The sequence below is a fragment of the Narcine bancroftii genome, chromosome 13 (genome assembly GCF_036971445.1).
Source record: "Narcine bancroftii isolate sNarBan1 chromosome 13, sNarBan1.hap1, whole genome shotgun sequence".
NCBI lineage: Eukaryota > Metazoa > Chordata > Chondrichthyes > Torpediniformes > Narcinidae > Narcine > Narcine bancroftii.
In genome coordinates, this window is record NC_091481.1 from 24983564 (window position 1) to 24995634 (window position 12071).

Consider the following 12071-nt stretch of genomic DNA (forward strand, 5'->3'; position numbering starts at 1 on the left):
TTTCCCATGCTTCATTCTTTATCTTTATTTTTAAATCCTTTTCCCACTTTTGTTTAGGTTTATAGCTTATTTCCTGGATTAGTGGATTTTGTGTCAATAACAATTTTGGTATTTGGTAATTTGTTTTTTTCCTTTCCTTGTGGATTCTCTTCCATTTATTAAGTAAATGATGCAATACTGGTGATGCACCAGGTTTTCATCCCACTTATAAAGAATATATTCTGGTACCTTCTTCCCTATTTTATCTAGTTCTATCTTCATCCAGTCTAGTTTTTCTCTCGTCTGGTAAAAATCTGATAGATACCTTAATTGTGCATTCTATAATAATTTCTGAAATTTGGTAACTGCAAACCACCCTGGTTATACCTCTCTGTTAATTTATCTAATGCTACCCTCAGTTTCCCCCCTTTCCACAAGAATTTCCTTATTATTCTCTTTAGTTCATCAAAGAATTTCTCTGTTAAGGGAATTGGTAATGTTTGAAATAAGTATTGTATCCTTGGGAACACATTCATTTTAATGCAGTTCACCTTCCCTATCAACATTAGCGGTAGTTCTTTCCAATGTTCTAAGTCTTCCTGCACTTTCTTTATTAGTAGCTGATAATTTAGTTTGTACAAGTGGCTTAAGTTATTGTCTAACCTTATTCCTAGGTATCGGATTGCTTGAGCTTGCCATTTAAATGGTGATTCTTTTTTAAGTTCTGTGTAATCCGGATTACTCATTGGCATCACTTCACTTTTATTTGCGTTGACCTTGTACCCTGATATTTCTCCATATTCCTTCAATTTCTTGTGTAATTTTTTAATTGATATCTCTGGTTCTGTTAGGTATACTATGATGTCATCTGCAAATAAACTGATTTTATACTCCTTCTTTATTTTTATCCCTTTTATTTTGTTTTCTATTCTTATCAGCTCTGCTAATGGTTCTATTGCTAAGGCGAACAATGAGGGGGATAATGGACATCCCTGCCTAGTTGATCTATTTAATTTGAATTGGTTTAATACATATTCATTTACTACTACCTTTGCCAATGGCCCATTATATAATGCTTTAATCCAATTAATATATTTTTCTGGCAGATTGAACTTCTTAAATAAGTAATTCCACTCTACCCTGTCAAAGGCTTTTTCTGTGTCTAAGGCAACAGCCACCATTGGTTTCTTATTTCCTTGAGCTGCATGAATTAGATTAATAAGTTACAGACATTATCCGCTGTTTGTCTTTTCTTAATAAATCCAGTTTGATCTTGTTTAACTATTTTTGGTACAGTCGGCCAATGTTTGCTAATAATTTTGCTATTATCTTATAATCTGAATTAAATAGAGATATTGGTCTATATGATGCTGGTGTTAATGGATCCTTCGCCTTCTTTGGTATTACTGTAAATATTGCTGTCTTACATGAGTCTGGCAAGTTTTGTGTTTCTTCTACCTGATTCATTACTTCTAGGAGAGGAAGAATTAATAACTCGTTAAATGTTTTATAAAATTCTATTGGAAACCCATCCTCTCCTGGTGTTTTATTGTTTGGCAGCTTTTTTAATATATCCTGTACCTCCTCTATTTCTAATGGTTTTATCAATTTGTTTTGTTCCTCTTCTTGCAATTTTGGCAGTTCAATTTTAACTAAAAACTCTTCAATTTTATCATCTTTCCCCTCATTTTCAGTTTGGTATAATTGTTCATAAAATTCCTTAAAGTTTTCATTAATTTCTGTTGGGTTATATGTAATTTGTTTATCCTTTTTCCTTGATGCCAATACAGTTCTTTTAGCTTGTTCTGTTTTAAGTTGCCAGGCCAATATTTTATGTGGTTTTTTTTCTCCCAATTTGTAATACTTTTGCTTTGTTTTCATTTTGTTCTTCTCCACCTTGTACGTTTGTAATGTTTAGTATTTTATTTTTTGTCCGTAAATTCTCCTTTTCTTTATATCGTCACTTTCGCTAGTTCCTTTTCTATACATGCTATCTCCCTTTCCAGCTGCTCTATTTCCTGATTGTAATCCTTTTTCATCTTAATTACATAACTTATTATTATCTGTCCTCTAATGTAAGCTTTCATTGCATCCCATAGTATAAATTTATCTTTCACCAATTCGGCATTCAATAAACTCTCTAAATTCCTGCCTTTTAAGTAGCATGGAGTTTAACCTCCATCTATATGTTCTTGGTGGGATGTCCTCCAGTTCTATTGCTAATAACATAGGTGAATGATCTGAAAGTCGTCTAGCTTTATACTCAGTTTTCCTAACTCTTCCTTGAATATGGGCCAACAACAAAAACATATCAATCCTTGAGTATATTTTATGCCTACTCGAATAATATAAATATTCCTTCTCTTTTGGATGCTGTCTCCTCCATATATCCTTAAGTTTCATTTCCTGCATTGATTTAACCATAAATTTGGCTACTTTATTCTTTTTGCTTGTCTTTTGTCCAGTTTTATCCAACAATGGATCCAAATTAACGTTAAAATCCCCTCCTATCAATATATTTCCTTGTGTCTGCAATCTTCAAAATATCCTGCATAAACTTTTGATCCTCATCATTAGGTGCATATATACTGAGCAAATTCCAAAGTTCGGAATATATCTGACACTTTATCATTACATACCTCCCTGCTGGATCTGTTATTTTCTCCTCTATTTTGATTGGTACATTTTTGTTAACTAATATAGCTACATCTCTCACTTTTGAGTTATATGATGCTGCCACTACATGTCTCTCTTTAATTTGTTACGTTCCACTTCACTTAGGTGCGTTTCCTGCACAAATGCTATATCTATTTTTTTCAGAAAATTTAGTACTCTTCATTTTAATTTGCTTATGTATTCCATTAATGTTTATATTCATATAGTTCAACGTGGCCATCTTATGTCTTGTTTCCGCCTCCTCGCCACCTCCATCCCCCTTTTTAGTTTTCCCTTTTTAAACTCAATGTATTTAAAACATAAAATACTCCCACACTCAATAACACCTTAACCCCAAATGCACACCCCTTCTTGGAGTTAACCCTTATCCCTTGCTGGGCAACCACAACTCCCCTTTCCATTTGGTTTGCGATCTTGCTTGCAAGTGTCACTGCGAAATCAGTTGACAGTTCTCTCCCCCCCCAGAAAACACTTTTTTTTTAATACATATAACAAAGCTTTCTTTCCCCCCCCCCTTCTCTTTTCCATCTTTAGTTCTTTACATATACATAATTTTTACATTTTTATATATACTTTATCGCTGGTCTTCTTGTTACATCTCTTCTTCTGTCCTGCAAACGTTCTGCGAATTCTTGTGCTTCCTCCGGATCCGAGAACAGTCTGTTTTGCTCCCCAGGTATAAATATTTTAAGTACGGCTGGATGTCTTACATAAATTTATAACCTTCTTTCCATAAAATCGTTTTCGCTGTATTAAATTCCTTCCTCTTCTTGAAGAGTTCAAAACTTTGTCTGGGTAAAAAAATATTTTTTCGTCACTTATATTCCAACAGCTTATTATCTTTTCTAACTTTGTTCCTTGCCCACTCCAATATTTTCTCTTGTTGCATATCTTAAAAATTTGACTAAGATGGATCTTGGTTTTTGATGTGTCTGCAGTTTCGGAGCTAGTGCTCTGAGTGCCCTTTCTTTTTCCATTTCTTCCTGCATTTCTGTCGTTCCCAAAACCTTTGGAATCCATCCTTTTATAAATTCCTTCACATCTGCGCCACCTTCGTCCTCCTTCAGGCCCACTATTTTTATGTTGTTTCACCTACTATAGTTTTCCAAAATATAAATTTTCTGAGATTACTCTTGTGTCTCTTTAATTTTTTTGTAATTTTCTTCCAATTTTTCTCTTAAATCATTTACTTCAATTTCTATAGCCGTTTCCCGCTCCTCCACGTTTTCTGCTCTTTTCCCTATTTCTGTCATGACCAATTCTAAACTTTGCATTTTGTCTTCTGCTCTTTTCATTTTTTTATATATAAATCGCACTAAATTCTAATGATAACCATTCTTTTAATGATCCAATTTGTTCTTCAGAAAAGGCTTTATCTATATTCTGTCCATCTGTTTTACCTTCTATTTCCCTGTGAAGATCTTGGTCTTCTGTGTCTGTACCTGTGCTTGTGTCTTCTTTTCTTTGTATGTGTCTCTTCTGTTTTTCCTGAAGAATTACTTCTGTCTTTTACTGGCCTCCTCTTCCTGTTGGTCTTCCTTTCGTGTCTGTCTGACCTCCTGCTGTTGATTCTCTTGTTGTCTGTCACCCCACTGTCGTTCTTCGTCTGGCTCCTTGCTCCTTTCCTCTCCATTGTTTTTATCCTCCAGCTGAGCGCCCTGAAGCCGGGCGTCCCTCAGCTGTTTGTGTTGTACTTGCCTGCTCCTCGGCTGAGCCCCTTCCACCAGTGTTCATTTTTTCCTTGCGCACTTTTGTTTGACTCCGAGAGCCATTTTTGGAGTCCACCGGTCAGGAGGTCGAGACTTTGCAGGGCACTCTCCAACCTCTGAGATCGGCTGCTCTTCACCACTGCAGCTCCCTGCTCCTTCGTGCAGGTAAGGTCTTCTCTGGTGATTTCTGTTTTTTTCCCGTTGTTCTTACTTTCTCTTTCTTGGGTGCCATCTTCTTGTTCTTCTCTGTAACTTTATCTTCTATTTCTTGAGTTTTGTATCCATTGAGCCTCATCCTTTCCAAACTTTTTTTCATCTTTTCTGGAGAGGGCTGGTTCAACCCGACTGGCCACTACTCCATCACGTGACTCCCCCGAGGAAAAAATGCCTGGTTTGTGTGATCTGAACTGCAGTTATAATTTGATATTTAAGCAAGAACATAGACTTGAATACAGTTCAAACTTAAACTGATTAGTCTAATAATGACCTGGTGAATCAAGTTGCTATTCTCAATTCTGATCAAAAGTCTCAGCTCTAAGACTAGCACAGAGTTCATCTCTGAGCCAATTTCTACCAGTTTGCTGTCTAATTTCCAAACATCTACATCTTTCAAGAAATATTAATCAATTCAATATTTTTGGTCATGTGATCTTTTCATTTCGAACATAGGCATTACAGGCCGTTTAGACCACGTGGTTGTGCATATACCGTCCCCACCTCATAACCTTTTCTTTCATCCATGTGCCTAACACTCTCTTAAATACCCCAATTGTTCCAGCCTCATTCACCACCCGTGGCAATGCATTCTAGGCACTCCATGTAAAAATAACCTCCCCTAAACTTTGCTCCCCTCGCTTTGTACAGATGTCCTCTGGTGTTTGCTATTCCAACGCTGGGAAAAAAGTGCTGGCTGTTTTATCTATGGCTCTTATAATCTTGTAGCCCTATATTGTCACCTCATCATCCATCTTTGTCCAGAGAAAAGCCCTAGCTCTGCTAACATTGCCTCATGAGACATTTTCCAATCCAAACCACATTCTGGTAAATCTCTTCTGCACCCTCTCCATAGCTTCATACTCCTGTAATGATGTTATAAGAATTGAACACAATCTTCTAAGTGTGGTCTCACCAGATTTAGAGCTCCAACATCACCTCACAACTCCTGAACTCAATCCCAACTAATGAAGCCCAGCATACCGTGGCTTAAATATCCTAACACCCTGCATAGCAACCTTGAGAGATCTGATTTAGACTTTAAGATCTGTTTAGTATCTTTGACCTTCCAAAATGCATCACTTCACATTTGTCCAGATTGAACTCCATCTGCTACTTCTTCACTCAACTTTTCATCCAGTCTATATCCTGCTATAACCCATGACAACCTTCAACACTATCCCCAACTCCTCCAATCTTTATATCTTCTGTAAACCTACTGACCCATCTTTCTACATCTTTATCCAGGTGATTTATATATAAAAATCACAGAGTAGGGGGTACCAGAACAGATCCCTGCAGAATTCCATTACTCACTAACCTCCAGGCAGAATACTTTCTATTCACTACTCTGCTTTCTACAGGCAAGCCAATTCTGAATCCACACAACCATGGATTCCACACCCCATGACTTTGAGCAACTCTCTCATGGGGGACCTTGTATACCACATCGACTGTCCTAACTTCATCAGTTTCTTTTGTTAACTCAAAAAAGTTAGGCTCATAAGGCATGACTTTCCCCTCACAAAGCCATGCTGACTATCACAAAGACCGTAAAGGCTCAAAAATATTACGACTGCAATGGTTATTAATTTAAATTGTTCGGCCTTGCTACTGAGGAATTTTTTTTTCCATAGAAAAATACTTTGATTTCTCACTTGACACTTGTTTATGAAGTGCAAATAACAGCCAATAGTGTAATAATTTTTAAAGGCTTTTAATACTCAATAAATGGTTATTTAATCCATGTCATTAAGTGTGATTGCAATACGTGGGTTAAACATTGGGCTACAAAAATCTGCTACATCATAGATTTTTTTTTAAACCTGATTGAATTTAGTCTCCAAAATAAACAATAATACAAAAATACTGAGTTTAGATTCCATTTAATATCAAACATTGGTTTTTAATCCATGTCATTAAGTGTGATTGCAATACGTGGGTTAAACATTGGGCTACAAAAATCTGCTACATCATAGATTTTTTTTAAACCTGATTGAATTTAGTCTCCAAAATAAACAATAATACAAAAATACTGAGTTTAGATTCCATTTAATATCAAACATTGGTTTCTAATGAAAGAGTTGAAATAAAGTGCATGAGAAAATATGCACTTTGTTATACAGGCAGTACCCAGGTTACGAACAAGTTCTGTTACCTGGGTCTGTCCTTAAGATGAATTTGTAGGCAAGGCAGAACAGGTTCTTATGTAGTGGTCATGAGGTAATATTATGCACATTTATACGCATGTGCGAATTGGGAAACAGCCCGATCATAAGTACGAGTTGTTCATAAATAACCCAGTTGTTCGTAACCTGACTGCCTGTAATTCAAATTATTTTTGAAAACTTTAGGCTTGGAATCAATTGTTCTTCAGAATTAAGAGTACTGACAAGCAGCTTTAAGTTCATAGGAGTTAGCAAAATGAACGTCATTATAAACAAGTACTATAGATGGCAACTTTTTGGCTGATTGTCTGTAGCAATGTGCGTACATCTTCTTCCAATTTTACCAGCTGTTGTGCTTTTTCTTCCAAGGCCTTCTGATTTTCTTCATAGCTTTTTTCCAGTTCTGTTGAAGACATGTTAGTTGAAGATCACAAATCTTACAGTTTGATAATTCAGTTATGCCACACATCTGCATTTTGTTTTAGATACCATATTTCATGGCATACAAGAACCATCACCCCCCACCACCATTTCATCAGGAAATATTAAGAATTTTTTAAAAAAAATGAGTATACATGTTTTTGTGTACTGACAGGTAGATCTGGCTTTGGTGGCCACCATGTTTTATTTGGCATTGTTTCATTGATGGCAAACACTAGGACGAGCAGGCAAGTGTACCTTCTATGACCGTGGCGGCGCTCGGGAGTGGGGGGGGTGGAATCCCTCCTCCCCTCCCTGATACCAGAGCCTTCAAAATCTCACTTTCACATGCAAGACCTGGGGGGGGGGGGGGGAAGAGATTTATTTCAGCGTCAGAGATGGCGGTGCGGCTGCCGGTGGTCGAGAAGATAGGCAAGCGCTAGAGGAGGTGTTCCAAAGCGTCCGGAGTGGCAGGCTTTGTGCGGGCACATAGATCCATAGTGGATGGATTGGCCTGCATCATGGGTCCTAGGTGTGGATGTTGATGAGGCTGAAGGATGAAGAGACTGAATTGGGCAGCAGTTTCATTACAAGCTGGAGGATTCTTAACATCTGAGGTCCAGTAGATGATGGGACTCTTGGCCTTTGACAGTGGCGGCTAGCCTCTTTGGACTAGGGTGATTGTTAACTACAATTTGAGCTAGAGGACATTTTAAGATCTAGAAGTCTAATTGATATTGCAACCTGTCTTACTGTGCCCACTGCCTCGTCTCCGGCTATTAATGTTTGTAACACTATTTTTTATATATTCTAAATAGTTTGTGTAAGTAAGAGATCCAGTTTAATTTATGATCAATTTCTGTGAGGCTGTGGTTTTAAGACAGTGGCACTACAGTTGTTCGCAGTGGCCTCTTGGATATGGTGCTATTATTGTACCTAGTCCGGCATGCTCTTTATGTAACACCTTGGTCTCGGAGCACACACTTTTTTTTAAAAACTGTGGCTACAGTTTTAAAGCGACAAATAAAGGCTACTTACTTGCTTACTTATTGAAAATATTCAAAAACTAATCATTCATTTGTTTCAGAGAACCACAGCACAGAAAACAGGCCATCATTCCGCTCGTCCCATTGACCCGCGCGCAGTCCACAACTCTCCTGACCTCTCCCACCCCGGTATCTATCCAATTTATTCTTAAAGCTTAAGATTAAGCCCACATTTACTACGTTGGATGGCAGCTCCTTCCACACTCCCACCACTCTCTGAATGAAGAAGTTCTCCCTAATGTTCCTCCTAAACCTTTCCCCTTTCACTCTAAAGCCATGTCCTCTCAGTATTTATTTCTTAACCTAAGTGGAACAAGCCTACTCACATCTACTCTGTCTATACCCCTCATAATTTTGTAAACCTCTATTCCTTGGAGTGTAGAAGAATGATGGGAGATTTAATAAAGTCCTAATCTATTTAATCTTTCCCTGTAACTCAACAACTGAAGATTTGACATAGTCCTACTAGTAAATCTCCTCTTCACTCTTTCAATCTTACTGATATACTTCCTGCAGTTAGGTGACCAGAACTGCACGTAATACTCCAAATTTGGCCTCCACAATGTCTTATGCAACCTCAGCATAACATCCCAACTCCTATACTCAATACTTTGATTTATGAAGGCCAAGATGCCAAAAGTTTTCTTTACAACCCTGTCTACCTGTGACTCAATTTTTAGGGAATTATGCATCTGTATTCCCAGATCCTTTTGTTCCTCCGCACTCCTCGGTGCCCTACCATTTACTGCGTATGTCCTTCCTTGGTTTGTTCTTCGTAAGTGCACCTCACACTTGTCTGCATTAAATTCCATCAGCCATTCAATGGCCCATTTTTCCAGGTGGACCAGATCCCTCTACAAGCTTTGAAAGCCTTCCTCATTGTCCACACCTCAGATCTTAGTGTCATCAGTAAACTTGCTGATCCAATTTAATTTACATTTATCATCCAGTTCATTGATATAGACAACAAACAATGCTTCCAGCACTGATCTGTGAGGTACACTACTAATCACAGGCCTCCAGTCTGAGAAGCAATCATCCACTACCACCAACAATTTCTTCTTTGGCTTGGCTTCGCGGACGAAGATTTATGGAGGGGGTAAAAAGTCCACGTCAGCTGCAGGCTCGTTTGTGGCTGACAAGTCCGATGCGGGACAGGCAGACACGGTTGCAGCGGAAAATTGGTTGGTTGGGGTTGGGTGTTGGGTTTTTCCTCCTTTGCCTTTTGTCAGTGAGGTGGGCTCTGCGGTCTTCTTCAAAGGAGGTTGCTGCCCGCCAAACTGTGAGGCGCCAAGATGCACGGTTTGAGGCGTTATCAGCCCACTGGCGGTGGTCAATGTGGCAGGCACCAAGAGATTTCTTTAGGCAGTCCTTGTACCTTTTCTTTGGTGCACCTCTTGTCACGGTGGCCAGTGGAGAGCTCGCCATATAACACGAGCTTGGGAAGGCGATGGTCCTCCATTCTGGAGACGTGACCCATCCAGCGCAGCTGGATCTTCAGCAGCGTGGACTCGATGCTGTCGACCTCTGCCATCTCGAGTACTTCGACGTTAGGGATGAAAGCGCTCCAATGGATGTTGAGGATGGAGCGGAGACAACGCTGGTGGAAGCGTTCTAGGAGCCGTAGGTGGTGCCGGTAGAGGACCCATGATTCGGAGCCGAACAGGAGTGTGGGTATGACAACGGCTCTGTATACGCTTATCTTTGTGAGGTTTTTCAGTTGGTTGTTTTTCCAGACTCTTTTGTGTAGTCTTCCAAAGGCGCTATTTGCCTTGGCGAGTCTGTTGTCTATCTCATTGTCGATCCTTGCATCTGATGAAATGGTGCAGCCGAGGTAGGTAAACTGGTTGACCGTTTTGAGTTTTGTGTGCCCGATGGAGATGTGGGGGGGCTGGTAGTCATGGTGGGGAGCTGGCAGTCATGGTGGGGAGCTGGCTGATGGAGGACCTCAGTTTACCACTACCACCAACAATTTAACTATCCTTTAACAAACAAATGAAATACATTTAAAAGTTTAAATCCTTTCTCTCTCAGGCATTCCTTACCACTAATCTGAATAGAGCAGTAATGACTCCAAACACTGGAGTTTAGTCAAAATAACAAGGACAAAATCTTTGCAAGCTTGGAATTCTACATGAATACAAGTGATCTGATTGCCGATAAGGCCATCAGCAAAAAGGCCGCATGCCACTCTCATTCATGGACTCTTCTCATTTCTGAACAAAGGTTCACATTTGTGCTTTTCAATAGTCAAAGAAATGCTCTGTATTGTTCAGCTCTGGTAAATCAAAAAATTAGTTGCTCGAGTTAATTGCAACTTTCAGTGCCAAGATCTGCATAGCCTGCATCATAAATTAGATTACGACGGCGAACAAATTCCAGCCATAATGAATCTGCAATGCAATGAACTTGGTTTTGATATAATTCAACCAATAACCTTTAACAAGACTGAAGAGATTGAAATTCAGTTTAGTTCAAAGTATTAGCAAGGAGAACAATGTTAATAGCCCAGAATAATCAAATGAATTTCAATGGCTGGCAGACAAGCAGAAGGAATTTTGTATGCAAGGTAATGAAATCCTTGATTTTAAGCACCAACTAATTGCTAGAATACTTGGTTCAATTTTAGAATTACATCAACACTGCAACAAAAGCTGATAATCCAGCACTCTGGTAGCAGGGAACCATAAGATTTTCTGGATCGTTGCTTGTTATCCAATCTTAATACACTAGTTACATTTTTAACTAACTTTTTCCAGATGTTACATTGAATTATAATAAATTTCCCAGTGAACCTGGTTAGCTTAAGGGGAGCATTGAACCAGGTCCCTAGTGAAAACGATGTTAAGTTGTAACTTATAAGCCCGATGTGCGATGTCCAATCAATTGTTACGACAAATTTGAACTATAGTACTTACAATTTCCAATGCTGTAAGATAATTTAATTGAAATAAGATTTTCTCCTTTTTAATACTGACAATGAGAATACAAGAGGTATTTTATCAAGTGGAGATGTTGGCTGGTTAACATTGTTATTTCTGCCAGGAACAAGCAAAGTATTAGTCCCCAATTCAACGTAGTGAATAGCTGGGCTGAATTCCATTCCGCTCAGTTACAATAGTAGGAATGAATACAAACTTATTTTTATATGCAGCTCGTGCTAGAGGGTTGTTAAAATTCAGTACAGTACTTACTCTTCAATAACTCCAATTTCTGGCTTGCATCTGATAGCAATGATTCAGCCTCATTTTGCAGCAGTTTTGCTTTCATTTGAGCATCAGAAGGTGCTTCTGATTTTTTTTCAATGGTGTCTTCCACTGTTCTGTACTTTTCTTTGAGGACAGTGTCAAGAACCTAAGTTTTATAAAAAAAAAACCCTCGCAAGAGTCAACATCTCACAATGAATTGTCCATTGCTGGTTATGAGAGGCAGCTTGGTTGCAGATGGGAAAATACTAGCCATTGCTTGTCAAGTGGCATATTCTTAGAAGAAATAAGGCACAAATTGAAAGAAACGTACAAAAATACTAATAGAAAAGTGAACGAGCCATGGATTAAAGGAGAAATTAAGGACAACGGGCTTAGAAAGTTGACAGAAAAACAACATGCATGAGAATTGGGAGACTTTTAGATTTCAGCAGGTCAGTGATGAAAGAAGGGAAATAAAACTAATGAGAGCAAACTAGCCTGAAGTTTAAAGAGCTTCTCTAATAATGCAAATTGAAAAAGAAATGGGTAAAAATACACATCTATAACACTCTTATCGGGATCTCTTATAGGGAATCAACTAGGAAATGACGGAGGAATAGGATATACTTTATGTCTGTGGAGATCCAAAAGTGCAAATAAAATTTTGGATCT

General features: G+C 38.5%; 1 protein-coding gene across 1 annotated transcript in view; it reads right to left on the reverse strand.

Moving 5' to 3' along the window:
- Positions 1-6278: 6278 nt before the first annotated feature.
- Positions 6279-12071, reverse strand: part of lamb1a (laminin, beta 1a) — a 99240-nt gene continuing 93447 nt past the window's right edge. Inside the window, exons 32-33 of the mRNA XM_069907556.1 lie at positions 11406-11565; positions 6279-7148 (exon numbers count right to left, since the gene is read on the reverse strand). Of these exons, the coding sequence (XP_069763657.1) occupies positions 7012-7148; positions 11406-11565 (297 nt within the window). The 3' untranslated portion in view covers positions 6279-7011. The remainder of the gene's footprint in view (positions 7149-11405; positions 11566-12071) is intronic.